Source organism: Plectrocnemia conspersa, unplaced genomic scaffold, assembly GCF_051122295.1.
Source record: "Plectrocnemia conspersa isolate PC_06_02 unplaced genomic scaffold, ASM5112229v1 ptg000007l, whole genome shotgun sequence".
NCBI lineage: Eukaryota > Metazoa > Arthropoda > Insecta > Trichoptera > Polycentropodidae > Plectrocnemia > Plectrocnemia conspersa.
The window spans coordinates 12,295,036-12,312,095 of NW_028277171.1; the positions used below are offsets into that span (position 1 = coordinate 12,295,036).

Consider the following 17,060-nt stretch of genomic DNA (forward strand, 5'->3'; position numbering starts at 1 on the left):
AATATTTAATATTTTAGAGGTGCGATGTAACATAAGTAGTATTAATGGCATTAAACATTACCTTTCGCCCTAGTAGTAGCATTTCAGATTTTTAAATTGCCCGAAAACATTTAATAAATGTGAGAAAAAAACACTGGCTGAGTTTTGATAAAATGAATAATAATATACATATGATTATATCCATAGTCATTTTATTATATTAAAACTTAATTTGTAAGGGCCGTTGGCTTAGGCTACTGGTAGGAGGTTATTAATAGACTTCACATATTTTTGTCAAGGCAGTAAATCCGAATTAATGTGAATACTTTAAACACTCAATAGCCAACATCATTCAAGCATTACATTGTAATATTTTTTTTTTTTTTAACATGACATTTCTTCTTTAAACGAGCATGCGGAAAATCAGATTTCATAAAACGAAAATGCTTGCAATTATAAAATACGAATTATTTTTTAATGAATTTGAAGAATCGACTTATCTAGATTTAAGATCTTTGTTTCATATATAATATATAAAAATGCGAAAGACAATAAAAGTAGTGTTAATATTTATGAATTTATGTAAATAGTCTATTATAAAACATATTTGATTATTTTCAGATTGCTCAATCATTCGCAACAAATAGAAAATTTATTCGAGTATTTTCTTTAAATTTAAATGTCACGTTGCGTCGTTAACCAATGACGATTCGCTCGTAGCGAAAAATGGTGTTTCCTTTATAACGACACAAACACGCACACATTTTAATATAACCTGAGTGCGCGCTGGCAGAGCTTAATTAACTTAAAAGCTTTTTTCGAAGAACTACAAGGGAGCACATAGAGTGAGAGTGCTATTAATTAATTAAAAAAGTGTCTCGGTGTACATCAAAGCCTTTTTTTTAGAACTCTTCTTAAATTTCCCCCGCGCTGTATTGATCTGGATGTCAACGCTTCTACGTCTATCTTATTTATGAATATGTATATATGTATGTACGTATTTTTTTCTCATCCGGACGGAAGCTGTTTCGTGTTTGCATTTTAAAATTAAAACGCAGGCACTCATATGTGATATTTCGAACTGAATACGTTTGGGAAATTCTCGTGAAAATTTTACAAGTCACGATCTGTGAAAGTGCCAGGACGTGACGCGATGTATCTCGCTGTAGGGAGGCTGTACATCTATACACGTAAAATAAATGATTATTACTTGTGAATATACGCAAAATGTCTGAAATGAAATAAATTATAGCAACACGTGGTTTGAAACGAAAAAAATGTTCAGCGTGAGTGACATTTAACACTGCATTTTTACTATGTCATTTAAAATGTAAAGCACAATTAAACATCCATTAACTAGTTCGTGAAAAGGTTTTTTTATTTAAAATAGATAAATGTTCAGAAAAGCTCATTGTTATCAAATATGGAGGGTGAGTGTCGCAACTGTATACCAGACAAAAAGGGAAACGCAGAGTCTCTTCTGAGAGGGAAGAATAGAAATCCGACGGAAGCCGAGATACAGAGGATGGAATCCTCTTTGGAAAAGTGTTGCTGTTGATTTATAAAAAAACTTAATGTACATATGATAATATATACAATATATTTCAATATGTTGTAGTACACTATAATAGCATAAACAATTTTATGTTATTTATAGATATATAATTTTTCTGAAAAAAGTAACTGTGTTACATATACAATATTTTAAAAGGAACTCTTAAAGAATGATTTTTCTTTGAATAGTGCCAAACTTTAGCAAGATATAAAGAAATAAAAACAAACGTGCTAAACTAGTATTATTACTAGTAAAATTATTTTGGCAATATAAGAATATTTTATATTGATTATATACGAAACGATCGATTTAACAGATTAATTAAAAATCTGTTTTTGTATAATTAAAAAATATATAATAATATTACTAGCAATCATTAACACTTTTCAAAAAAGTAGCGAATACTTAAGCAGAATAAGTATATGTTTTGACGATATGTTTATTTTTTATAATAAATTTAAATCAATTATTAGCATACTATGGACGCTATAATTATATATAGGACTTTATATTCAGTATTCTCAAAGTGAATTTTTGAACTTTATACTTAGTATTCTCAAAGAGGATTTTACCTGTTGCTACCAAGCAATATACATACAATTTTAAAGCAAATATAAACTAAAAATATACCTCGCATAATTCAGTGTGTACTGTGCGTTTGATTATAAATGTTTAGCAATATATATATATTACACTTAATCTATTCATAAATATACAAATTTAGTAACACATTACAGTCCGCTATTTTACCAAAATATTGACTGTATATATTTTTTAAAAGCTATCAAAATATTCATAAATGTACATATTGCTTTTTTATTCCTTATTCTGTTTGTGCAATATTTTAAATAATTTTAAGATATTTTAAAAATGATTTAAAAACGAAAGAAAGAAAAAAGTTGAAGTAAATTATGCGTATTCCAAAGAGAAATTATTGTCTCACGGTGTACCACAGGCAGTGGCGTAGCTATGGGAAGGGGGGGCGGGCCGCCCCGGGCGGCACTTGTTTGGGGGCGGCACATACTCTAGCTACGCCACTGATCACAGGGATCTAAATTGGGACCACTGTTATTTATATTATATATTAATGATATATTTAATAATGTAAAAAAGTGTAAAAAGTGTCCTAGTTCAAACTTATGAATGAAAACATTCGTTTAATTGATTTTAATTTTTACATATTATTTTTGTACATACCTGACACAATTAAATTGGACGAATCACTTCTTTTCCTGTCACCTGTTAGTTTGTCAACCGTAAGGCACGAAAATGATGTATGCGAGTCTTCGGAACGGGCGTTCCTAACGTGCAATTCTCTCCCTTTTGACACTACCACTACTCGTTCACCTGAAAGAAAACCATAATATATCAGCACCGTATGAAATTTTCATTCTGAAAGCAATTCCAAACATTTTTCAACATTTCGCACGACTTATACTGCCGGGAACCGCCAAGCGGATGCAGATTCCATCCGTAACTAGAAAACTCGGAAAGTGGTAAGAGCCGTGCAAACTGTCTACAATAGCATTTTTTCTATATTTATGTCCCCTATATAAATGCGATAAGTTAGATAACACAAACGTATAACGCGCTCGTCTATTGTTCCGCGTATTTTTTAGAAGTTCAGCCTCGCGAAACTTTAGCAAAAGCGACGAAATGAAACAAAGACGAAATTTATTTCTTCGGTACATGTAAAATGATAAACGTGGCTTATATTGTATCCATACTGCTATTGAACAAGCCTTCATACATACATTCGTTATGTATGTATATATGTTAATAATAGTCGAATAATTGAATTAATAAGACTTCCACTCGACCATGCTGTATATAATCAAAGCTTTGAAATGACTATTCATTATGGATTTTCGTTATTGCGGAAACATTACATTTGTTCCGAATCATCAGCTGGAAACAAGCATATGATTATTTGCACACAAACGATTCTTTCATAAAAACACTGCAGTATCACGCAAGGGTTGGTAAAAATAAATTTACTTATAAATAAATATTTTTTTGTGATATAAGATCACAATATTTGAGTTATTTTTTGGATACGGAATCAAACAATAAGTTTTAAACAAAATATTTGAACGAATCACATTGATTTACGCATTTTATTTATCATATTTTCAGTAAATCATAAAGAATGTTTTTTTGTTTGATTGTTAGCATGTATAGTTTTTTTATTGTAGTCGAGCTTTATAATAAAGTAATATTTTGTTGGTATTATAGTATACTATATTTTTTTGCAACAATAAAACGATAAATTTACTTAATAAAAGATGTCTTTAAATAGCATTTAAGATAAGCGTTACACATTAAACATACTCTAAAAGATGTAATGACTGATTTGAAATATTCGATATGTTAATTTACAAATAAGAAAAATTGACGCATTTTTTGCAAATATTTACAAATATTATTTTGTCGTAAAAAGATAAAATTTAACGTAATAAATCCAATTACAGCAATGCTATAGATCCGTTCTTAGAAAAAACATTTTTTAATGATTCTTATAGAATTAATTTCAATATATTTTTTTTAAAAAAATCTGTTCGTATACATATATTTACTAAAAGAAATTTGTATATTTCAAGTAAAAAAATATAAAATGATTAATTTTGACAAAAAAATAAAGCTTCAAGTCGACGTTATTTACGTGAGCTTATGAAAAAAATGAGGGAAATCAGTGTATCTTTTTAATAATATTTTACATTTACAAGCACAGTAATATTTGAAGTACATGCCACTGGTTTCTAACCATGTTCATATTTGCAGTTATGTTTTTAATTTATTATAATGAAAATACATAACATTAAAGGTTTTAATTTAAGATAAATAATTCAAAATTAGAATAATTTATTAAGGAAAAGAAGATTTGAAAGACTTTTACTATAGTTTTGTAACCATTTAAATATGTGTTTCTATCTCTAAAGCAATATATACTTATATTTAAATTAGAGTTTGTTTAATTGAGATACGCGGATAAGTGTATTTAAACATAATATTTTCTGGTGTGAAAATAACAATATTCTTTAATTTATGGTTTTTTGTTGCTTGCTATAAAGTTTAAAAAAAGATTTTAATATTGTTATGAATATGTGTTTTGTTAATAATTTTATATATTTATTTTTTACAACATGTATAATTACTACAAAAAATAATATAAAAATGATTTTAAAATGTTAACCTAATAATATGCTATCGAATCTGATAAAAAAACAAACGTTCAAATCCGTCAAATCAAATACGATGCATGAGAATAATATTGTTGTATTTTTTATAATCAGGCATATCTTTTGACTGTTTCGTGATTATCTTGTAATGCCATTGCTTTTAAATCTGAAACAATAATTCTTGTTACAAACTTACCGTTGTTTTTATTATCAGGCAGTACTACGGTGTCTCCCACGTACCAAGAGGTGACCATAACGTGATCGCGCATGGTAACTGGCACCGTGCATGCTAGTACGCCAGTATTTCCAGCCAGCACGTGAGCACGTGGAACGTGTGGTTTGTATTCCACTCTCACAACTGCAACAAAAGAAAAAGAAATGTTTAGAAAAACGGAAATATTATAAGAGTCAATATCAACTATTTCATGGTTCCTTGATTATATTTAGTACTGTAAAGGAAGTTTTGATATTTTAAAATAAGATATTTTTATATCTTTTATTTAAAAAAAAATTAATGAAGGTTATGCCTTACTATTTTATATTAAATATGTGTTTTATGGGATTTGTTTGTTTCCACAGCGTTACTACTCGTTTAATTTGGTCAAAATACGTTAGTTTAATAAACTAAAACTAGTACACTAGTACGCTGGTACTGCATGGGAGGTAGTGGGAGTGAAAGTTAAAGTAAGTTTTATTCGATAGGCTAGATTTTGCCGTTTCGATGTTCATGCGTATTACGAGAACAAAATACATATACAATTTAGCTGTTTTAAAGTCTGAATTCTTAGATATCGTAGAGAAAATATATGATTACATAAAACCCTAAAGGTACGTTTTAGGGTTTAAATAATCTGCAACAAAAAGTTTATTGATCTTGTTATCACAGAACGTTTTGAGAGGGTTCAAAATTAAATTAACCCCTTTTTTAGTTTCTACTCTAGAAACCCAAATTTATTTCTGTATTATAATTGCACGATTATTTTATTATTTCAAAAATCATATCTGAATTCGTGCGTGGGTACCCACCACGTACACGTATGTACATATTATATTATAGCGTAGTACCTAACATGCATTTACACGGTCGTATCGCAAATCGTCCACCATCGTACCTAATGTACATCAAATGGCAAAATTGTGTACACAGCGAATCTGTCGGGAGGGAGGGGGGGGGGAGAGGGTGGAATTTATCTCACGTTGCAGGGAATTATTCAGGCGGGCCGCGGTCGTAAATCGGCCCCGCGTCGGTCGTTTGACGGACGGCGCGGCCAAGACCGGAGATTGCGACCGACCGCCGATGATCGATGACCGGTCATGGGTGACGTGACAAAATGCTCATTTGGTCATTTTAGACCTATGTGCGTATGTACCTGGCGAAGTGTACATTTTCACACCCCTATGGGGCGCCGTGTACGTTTAGCGCCCCTTCATTCTAGATTATATATGTAATAATAAAATAAAAAAAATAAAAATATGTATTATCAATACTTGGGCTTTCAGAAAAAAATTTTGGGACAGCTAAAAGATAGATTAAATTCATTAGGGGGGAGAGGGTAAGTTAAAGAATTACGTAAGTGAATTAAAAAGCGAAAATGTTGGAAAGCCTTACATAAGCTATGACTTAGAGATAATTATACGAAGGTAAGTTTAGAGCGGTGAGACTAGAATCTTAAAATTCACTGAAAAGTCATTTGGTCCAACGTCAATAAAGAAGTGAAAATTGCAAAGAGTCTGGTTTCACCCCGAATTGACGAAATTGGTTGAACAATTTAGGATTGGAAGGGTCGTTAAACTTCTTTAAATTCTAATACTAATTTTGATTCAAATCTGTGGATTTTTACTGTCGGCAGACGAAATTTAAAGGTCGATAAAAACTTATATTATATATATTTATTTTAATCATCAGTTGTAAGCTTAATGCGTAACAACAGGATAAATCTATACCAATTGGGTGAAAAATACATACAACTTTTATGATTATATAACAATGATACAATCTTATAATTTGAACATTCTAAACATATCTTTATACACAAGGATTAGCACCAATACTAATTCATAGATAGATCATATTATGTCAAATTTTAATTTAATAGGAAAAAAAATATTATACCGACAATGTTATAAGCGATCATAATATATTGCTTATAAAATGAAAAAGTTATCAAACAATCGTGAACTAATTAAAAAGATATTTAAAATTAATAGATAACTACAAAATAAAATTAATTAAATTATCAGAAAATGTTATTTTAAAAATAAAATTAAAACCACTACAAGTAAAAGTAAATATAAAACATTGACAAAAAGTTCAGATAAAAAATAGGCAATGTTCAATGTCTTGATGAGCATCAAATTTTGATCCATTATCATGAAAGCAAATTTAGAGCGAAACACTTACTAGCAATATAAAATAAAATATTTTATCATATCTATTTATAAGCATTTAATAAAACAAATTAAAATAATTTATTAATAAATCGAGCAAAATTGATAAAAATAATTTAACTCGGAATTGTCATACGAAATTATTTATCCGTTTATAATTTTGTATACAAAAGCCATACATGCACGTGACATGTCAACAACACGGATTCATTAATAAACGTGATCTCATCAGCTTAAAACAGAAACTTACAAGCAATATAAATTAAAGATATTTTATCATATCTATATAACACAAATTATAATAATAAATTATTGAATCGAGTAAAATACAAAACAATAATTTATTATTTAAATCGCAATATTCACACATATTTATTTATGATTGAATTTTGAATAAAAAAGCCATACATACACGTGACATGTCAATAACATGGATTCACTAACACTGACCAGTCAGTTTTAAACAGAAAAAGTCCAGAACGGTTCAGAGACACTTGCTAGCAATACAAAATTAAATTATTCAATGATATAGACTTGTAAGGATCTACTACCACAATTAAAAACAAAACAAAATATAAAACAATTATTCATTATTTATTCGTTTTGAAATTTGTATAGTAATGTAGAAAAAAGTAATTAAAATATAATAAATAAACAATTTAAGTTTTTAGCATGGATAATGCAAAAATTATTACTTCATAATTAGCAATAAAATTTATGTTCACAAAATTAAGTTAAATAAATGGTAATTTGAGTAAAGAGTTGTTAATAAAAATGGAGACTCGAATTAATGGTCGCAAAAATATAGAATTAGTGGAGCTATTAGACTGTCATGCAAATGGTATTGCGCTTTTAAATAACGTTCTTATATTTGCTAAATATTTAATAAAAAGAGCATTAGTGAAAAAATGATAAAATAAGTACAGATGCAAAACAACATTTTTTTAAAAATAATTTTAGTAACCTAACAGGCATAAGCCCAATGCGTTACAGCGGGGTAAATCTGTAACAACTAGGTACGTGAATCAGACATAATGAATACCTACCTACAAGTAAATATTAACCACCAGATTAAAAAAAGCATGGAAATCGGTGACACGCTAAATTATTATGTATAATATGATTTATAATAAATAGATGACACTGCAGCTGGGGCAGTTATTTAATAATAGCGCATTTTTAATAAATTAAATTTGAGTGCCACTGCCGGAGCTTGAACCCGCAACCTCAGAATTACTAGTCTGAGACGTTATGGACTGTGCTATTCCGTCCATTTTATTTTGTATATATATATTGGAGATGATACCCTGACACAACAGTTATTAACGATGAAAGTAAAACTTAATAAAATATTAAATAAACACAGACAATATCATGGCGAATTTAGAAGATATACATACTTAATATCAATAAAACCAACGTTGACCAATGCAGAAAGAACCTTTTCTGTCCTGAATAACTTTTGTACTCAAATATGTTCAAGATTATCAGAAACATCATTAAATGCACTAGTCTTTTTAAAATAAAAAATAATGTATAAAAAACGTATTTTTTTAAATATACCTCTAAAATTATCCTTGCTTCAGTTCTGTCTTCGCCTAGGACGATAGAAACATAGCTGTTGATATATATAATTGATTAATTGAATAATTATTTAAAATATTTTATTTTTAAGTTTCGCTTCAAAACCATCAATCTAACACAGATTGAACGACTAAATAACAATATTTGAGCAGCAGCAGTTAAAACATCGCCTGGAATTTGTATAAATGTTATGCGAAAAGTATGGCACTGGTATGGTAGCAAGAAACCATAATATTTGTTTTTATAGCATTGCTTATTAAATATACTTGATGAAAAAGTACGCAAATACATAAAAAAAAAACATTTCAGATATTCCTCTGAGACACAATCCGGAAGACAAATTAGTACCTATTTTTATTAGCTTTCAATCGTCTCAGTTATAAATCGTTCAATAATTACTACTGTTTACAACACCAGTGTACCATAGGACATTTAATTTGAATCAATCAGTAGATAACATCATTCAACTTTGACCGATAGCCCTCCCAGTCGATGTCGGGATTAAAGCGATCCGCTGACCTATTTGTAGTAGCCCAAAACAGATTGATCGCGAAATTCGAGCTGGACTATCCACCTTCATATATACATATACATATATATATTATACACGGTGGCCTAAAAACACATGTTATTACTGACATTTATTTTAATACTAATGTAATTGAAACATAAAATATTTGTGTATAAGATAAATAAATAATATAGTTTTTTGTCTACCTATATATACTAAAATCGTCCGATTAATACCGAACAACGTTGCAGTGATATTCGTTTAGGAATTTTTGCAGATAAAACGCTTCCTGCAACGGACAGTTGTATCTGTTAGTTAGCTACCAACTTTGTTCGCCGTTTAGAGTGGACCGAAAAAGTTTCAGCGTTGAATGGTCACCGTACAAAAGCGCCCTACACATGTTTACTACAGCGGCGTGACAATGCTTTGTGTACAGTACTATAGTGCATGCTTCACCTAAAGTACTGCAAACTATATAAAACACCTGTATTTTATTCTAACAAATTCGTTATAAATTCGTGTGACACCATTAAAATAATATATACATTTTTATCGTGAAGAATAGACGTGAATATTGGCCTCTAGAGATGAGATTAATATACATATACAACATAAAATGAACATAATTCTAGAATAATTAAAAAAAAAGTATTGGTAGTATTATATCATATAATAATAATTATTATATTTTTCGTGAATGTGGAACATGTCAGGCGCTAGCCTATTACGTTACAGCATTGGATCAATCAAAGTCTAAAGAGTGAGTATTGATTATTCTTATAACAATACTAAACTAACGATTAGTCTATAAATATATATCCATAATATATCATAATTTAAAAATATTTTTATATTACTTTATGTATTTTTATAGTAAATTATAATTAGATTATTTTGCAGTAGTCGAAAGCACACACTCCTTAGAAAATATATTTAATCAAGTTGTAATTTACTTATATTAAACATATTAAATTTGTAAATAATATGATATAGAAGTAGCGTTTGTGTATGTATTATATTATACTTTAATGCACTTGCAGCGAAACCCCATTAATTTTATTGAAAATGTGTAGCTCGATTTTTGTACTTCACACTCATTTTCAGGCGCAAATACTACACGAGAGCAGAACTATATTCATATAATGGATAAATAATGACGAGATATTAATATCGAAAATGGAACAATACCATACAAAAACCACATACGCCACCCTTTTGTGGAACGGCATTTAATTGTCAGATTAAATTTTGCTGATATTGCTTTTCTGTCAATGCAGGGTTTGGTATAGGAAAATATCACAACAGACATATCTACAATATATACACTAGACAAGACTTTGATTTGACGTGCCTGTATCAGATAATAGAAAATCGTTGCAAGCAAATATGACAGGAGTGAGTTGCAATGATATTTTATTGGCAATTTATTTTGTAACTTGAAAAACATAATATTCACAATAAAAATAATACATTTATTATCCATCTGAAAATAATGATGAAATTCCTGGTACCCCTAATATATCACATATAGCTGTACATAGTTTAAATTGTTAACATTATTTAAATTTTAAATAAATTTATACATCAGACAGTTCAAAGGTTTGTTTATGACCATGCGATATTATCACATATTAGCGAGTGTTTTGCATAATGATCGGGCTTCAGTTTTCTAAAAGTCTATTTCCGAAAGGACATTTTTAAGCGCGTTAATGGCTCCACGTTGACGAACGCTGAAAAAAGCACAACGGATTTGCATTTCAAAAGCGCTGACGGCGCTGCAGGCATTGCGAAATGCACTGGCTAAATGGCGAAAAAAAAGTAGTATATCACATCACTTTCGCGCCCGTGGATATGGGCGCACACTATGAAAAATGGGTTAATTTCCCATGGATCCACGATTCTGAATATCGTCCTGGCTTATTTTATAAAAATGGGAGCAATATATGCCCTTTCATATTCATGAATAACTATTCAAGTTTTGCATTATTTAATTTTTATTATCCGTTCCAAGAAAACAATCGCTCATTAAGATAGAAATTGTCTTAGAAGATGAATGCTTACGATATAACTGGCAATAATTTTAAGTTATTTCTCTTTTGATACGATGCACGTCTTAAACAAACGTATTTTATTTTCTAGCTTTTGGCTTCATACACTCAATCTAAATCCCGAGTAACTCAAGCTATGGCATTGTTGGCTCGCTTTCGCAGCCAGCCGCTCCGTATTCATTATTGGGCTTACGAGGCAATTATAAAATCGCGCATCATGTTTGAAAGCTCCTAATGGTGATCCTGAGGACCGAGCTTTGCGAATAATCCAGTTTTAGGCCAGCGAGTAGTCCTTCTCCATTAGCGAGATTACAGCAACCCACCGCCAGGTTCGCCGCACCACTCCCGATCCAATCTCCCCGTTCTCCACCGACGCGCTTTTGTCGAATCGGCACGAATCATAATCAGATGTCTTTGGGGGGTTTTACTCGAAGATTAGTCAGATGCCTCGACGCGCCGAGGGGTTATTAATTTTTAGCTCTCGCTCGAAGGAAGTATCGGCATTGCCTGAGGATAAATATAAAATAATAACCTTTACAAAATTGAGTCAGTTAGTTTTGGTATTAAGTAGAGCTCTTAATACCGATATCTCAGAATTCCATCCAAGTATTAAATACGTATATTTATAACTTATTCATAAGTACGTTTTATGCAACAGTTTACTTTTTGTATGTTTGGTGTACTGGCAAATATTAAATTCATTTCTTAACTATTTTTCTTAATCTTTAATATTTTTATATTATAAAATATTCCAAGAACGGAGGCTACTAAATATTTGCGATTTATAAAATTAAAGGATTTAATAATAAACATTTAAGGAAATAATTATCTTAAGAGCTTCAAGCACAAAAAATAAACTCGCCTTTAGAGACAGGTTAGATTAGCCGGAATTTTTACTGTTTCAAGAGCAATTGTTATTGAATACACGGGTATGAAAATTTCCAAAGAATGAGCCAACAATATAATCACATATTCTGGAAAAGATAAGAAGCAACAATTTAGTTCATTTGAAAAAAAATCGGAATAATGTTGCCGTTTATAAAAAATTGAAATTGATCAATTATATTTTTATTAGTGTAGTTGCTATGTACCGATTTAAATTTATTTATATTCATTTATTTTTTTCCATTAATAGCTCCAATATTTAAGATTCTATCAGTGGCTTGTTAAAGTTTTTCGGTATTTTATCATATATAATATATATAAATCAGATCTTGGAATGAAACAAATAGGGACTCAGCGTTCATCTTTATAGTAAGTATAATGTTTCTTGTACCTTGACGATATATTTTGAACCATACATTCTTATTACTATATATAATTTTTTTTACATACTTGAACCATCGATATATATACATTCCTAATTAAAAATAAATTTTATTATCTTCATTGAAAAACGAGAAAAATATAATTTATTTTGTTCGGTCAATGCATCTGATTTCATTAGTATAGTTCAAAATTATTCAATCTCAAATTGAACCGTTTTATGATTTTAATTACATCAATTTACCAATACAATGAACATTTTGGCAATTAAAATTAGTGATGGTTAACGAGAAGAAAATAAATATTATAAACATCAATGAAAATAATCACGAATTGAATTTAATAATTTAAAGTATGACATTAAGTGAAAATATACTATTTTATATTATATATGCTTTTTTTAACCAGAAAAAATTTCTTTAAAGCTCGAAATTTATGTAACGGGAAATTTTGCAACTATATATTTTTTAAATGTTTAATTGCACTTCTCGCATTATATTAGCCTGGGAACGAATGTTGGCCTCGTTTAGTAACTTTTCTCGTATGGAAGTTGTGTCTATTGAGGTAAAAGTGAACGTGGGGTAAAGTTGCCCCAATAGTTGAATCTCGGGATGCTGCTGTAGGTGCAACATTCATTTCCTGTGGCATTCACCAGACTACGTCCGGATGCGACGACATCAAATTGTGAAATCAAATGTTCTCGAACGGTCGTTGGGCTAAACATATTTTCCAATGTATATAACTCGCATATAGTAATATGGTATAGCTAAAGATTGAACCAATAACTGAGCCTTTATGGCACGCCGAAGGAAATCACGAGCGCTGTAAAGGTAAATCTATTTTTAGTTTTTGATTTTTTTTTATGATACAGTGTAAAACTATTTAAGTAAATAAAATATATTATTAAAAGTAACTAATTATGTAAGGAATACACACATTAATGCATTACATCTATCTCTTCTAGGTTAACATATCGATATTCGTAGCATACCTAACAAAAATACTTAAATAATTACTTTATATCTTATATGAATTTTTTAAGAGTAAATAGTTGCAAGTCCTAAGATACAAGATTAACATATTGAAAGGGTAATTATTCAAATATATTAATTTTATATTCAATCTTAAAATCAGATATCTTAATTAACATACTCAAGTTGGTGTAAAAATAATTGTTTTTACATCTATATCATTCCAAAATTTATTTACTAGTAAAGTTGGGAAGCAAATGTATATGACTGTTGTGAGCTAGTGAATTATTTTATAATTTTTAGTGGAGTTTTTTTATTTATTTTATTTATTTTTACAGATTTTATCACAGTACCTTGCAATCACATTGACACCCTTTTCTATATAATCAATAAGCAGGATCCCTACAATATATGAAGTGATCCGGTAGGAGATCAAACTTTTAGGTGAGTAATATACTCATATTGTGTCACTCTATTTAATCTTCATTGCAATTAATAATAATTAACATATGCAACGTTAATTATAACATTTTCAGTCGTCTAGATTTGCTTGGCTCAACTTTAAAATTGTATGAGTATTTTCAGTAGCTGAGCTACAAAAAAATATTGTAATGGTTAAAAAAGACGTTACAAAAGCTGTTTTTTGTGTGAAAGTAATAGTAGTTTTTATTCAGTTTGTTTATTGCTGTATCGATTTCTCTAATTTTGGTGGCGTTAACGAGCCCTCACAGAGTGATCGTTTTACAAAGTCTCCCGTCAAAGTTTGAAGAGTTTATGCCAATTATAGATAAACGTCTTGGAAGAATAACGTTCCCCGTAGACAGCTGTAATTATTTTCGGTATAGTTTGAGGGCTTTTTGAATATTTCGCAAATAACTTTGATGGTTTTAATTAATATTTTTACGATACACTCTCAATTCCGGATTATTATTGATTAAAATGTAAAATGATTGATTTCTGAATAATATACAATGCATTGACAATTTTCACTGTTAATAATAGTGCAGGACAAATTAAATATATTAGAAGCTTTATTGCTTGAATTTTCAATATTTATTAAATTATGAACAGAATTAAATAATTCTTAAGAATTTGTGTTTTTGCCATTTTAAATGATATCATAAACCCATTTTATTTTACTTAGATGGATCAAATTCTTCTTCAAAGTGTTTATTTGTGTTTTTTGTCCAGAATTAAACGAATTATGGCTGGCTATGCGTCAAAGTTAATTACGGCCGGTTGCCTTTCGTTAAATCGCGAACGTGTTTTTGAGTAATCCCAAGACTTCACAGTGGACAAGACACTTTATTTAGAGTTGTATTAGGCTTCCAAGGGTCGAAACACTGTGCCTGGGGCGTAAAGATAGCGCATTACTGACAGGGCCTTTGTAAATGTGTAGCACTCGGACGAACTCGAAATATAAGGTCGATTCAGATAAGGCTGTCATCAAAGATGGCCGGGAGTTTTGGACCGCTTCATACGGGCTAGCGAGTAAAAATAAATTAAACTTGTACTACTATTGAAGAGCATTGTTTTAGTTTAATCCGATTTGTAGTATAATCCGCTTTCAAAGGAAACAAGATAATGTGAAAGTAACATTTTTCGGTATAGACGTTTGAACAAATTGAGCATCTTAGTGATTATATACATATGCACTTAGGCTATTAATTAGATAAGTGTAGTAATTGGATTATTTTATAAGAGATATAACAAGATAAAAAACACATGTAATATTTAATATAATGTGTGATGTCTAGAAATTAAAAGATAACTACAATTCAAGATAGACACTGATTAAAATCGGTGAGGAACCTTAATTAAATTTGTAATTAATGAATCACAGTGTTATTAATTGTTAGGTTATATTGTATGTCTGTGTATTGTCACTAGGGATTCCAATCCCGGGATCCCGGGATCCCGGACGATTTTCAATACCCGATGAGTCCCGGGATTATAAAACATAATCCCGAATTTTTCGGATTGGTTGATTTATCAAGCACAATCGAATTATTATTGACAACATCGTTATATTTCGTGTACAAACTTGCGCGAGTTGCACATGTCATCTGTGAATATTTGAGGCTGTGAGTCTGAACGTGCTTTTTCAGCAGCAGGCTGCTTAGGAACCAAAATCAGATCATGGCTAGATGATAAAACACTTGATGCTTTGATGTTACTTCGTGAGTTTTATTCAAAATAATGTTTTCAATTAATTGTGTCTATGAATGTACATAGTATGTACATACATTGTCAAAAGTTCATTTTTTTCTTCTCAAATAAATATATAAGACCTTCCCTTTTTTATTTTTATTATATTATTTTCTATTTTAAGTCCAAGACTAAAATTATACGTACTTTATACATTGTACGTTATAAAAAACAGATGTAAAAATATATTGTATTATTCATTTTAAATTATTTTTATCGATAAAATAACATGAAAATTATCCCGGGACTGGTCCCGGGATCCCGGGATCGACTAATTGCAATACCGAAATCCCGGGATCAAAATCTTGGCCCGGGATTGGAATCCCTAATTGTCACTATTCTAGAATCACTTAGGCTAACGATAGTGGCAAATTCACAAAAGTAATTCTATCTTTATTAGTCTCAAAATTTCTGTATTTGTGGAATCAATTTATAACAGTTTGTGTATTATAAAATATAAAAAACTATCTGTTAGTTCTATTTTTAAAATAAAAATGACTTAAAAATAATTGGGCCAAGTCTGTCAATTAAAATGAAAAAGCTGTGTGGTTGCTTCTCTGCAGCCTGAATAATTCGTCTGTGTTGATTTGGCGTGAGCTACATTGACAGAGAGTTCAGGATCTGAATTAAAGCGTAGTCAGTAGTGAAGTAAAAAGTCATCATTCCCCTAAGGTGGCGTTTCAGTATATAAATTGTCAGAGAAATAAAAGAAGCGAAACAAATTTAGATTTTATTTGAGTAAACATTGGTGATTTAGCAGATCGCTATTATTATATTATAATATTAATTCTATGCTCTTGTAGTGGTAGTGCATCACAAATATTTATGTAAATATGCAATGCTCGTTTTGTGGGTTTCGCTACCTGCTCAGTAAGAATAATTAGTGCTAGAATTTGCCAAACAATATACGAGTTTGACCTAATGATATTATTTCCAGTTTCTGCGGTTGGTTATTTTTTGCATTTAAACACATGTTAGACTAACTAGTTAATTGTACTTATTAGTCCGTAGTCCTAATTAGTGAGTTTTTTTCCGGCGGTAAAATTTTTTGCGTAGTCCTAATTAGTAAGTTATTTTCCGGCAGTAAAAATTTTCTACGATGAAATATAATAAAATTAAAGCATACATGAATTTTATTAAATGTTCGTCTAAAATTAGCATATGTAAATATTATATTATAAACTAAATACAAATTCTGTGAATGTTTATTTCAAAATTTTTCAATTTAATAGCATAATACATAGTAAATAAAATTATGAAATAATTATAAATGGTTCTATATTAAAATAAACTGCAATAAATTAAATAAATAACAATGAAAAAGTGCGTTTTTATAACATATCATTGACTTAAAGTAATTATTGACGTAAC

At 29.7% G+C, this 17,060-nt stretch overlaps 1 protein-coding gene across 5 annotated transcripts in view; it reads right to left on the bottom strand.

Moving 5' to 3' along the window:
* Nucleotides 1-17,060, bottom strand: part of LOC148233946 (cell adhesion molecule Dscam1-like) — a 215,282-nt gene that overhangs the window by 26,260 nt on the left and 171,962 nt on the right. For all 5 annotated transcript variants that reach the window (XM_088189036.1, XM_088189035.1, XM_088189037.1 and 2 more), the window contains exons 5-6: nt 4,910-5,071; nt 2,732-2,881 (exon numbers count right to left, since the gene is read on the bottom strand). In XM_088189036.1, coding sequence (XP_088045162.1) covers nt 2,732-2,881; nt 4,910-5,071 — 312 coding nt within the window. The remainder of the gene's footprint in view (nt 1-2,731; nt 2,882-4,909; nt 5,072-17,060) is intronic.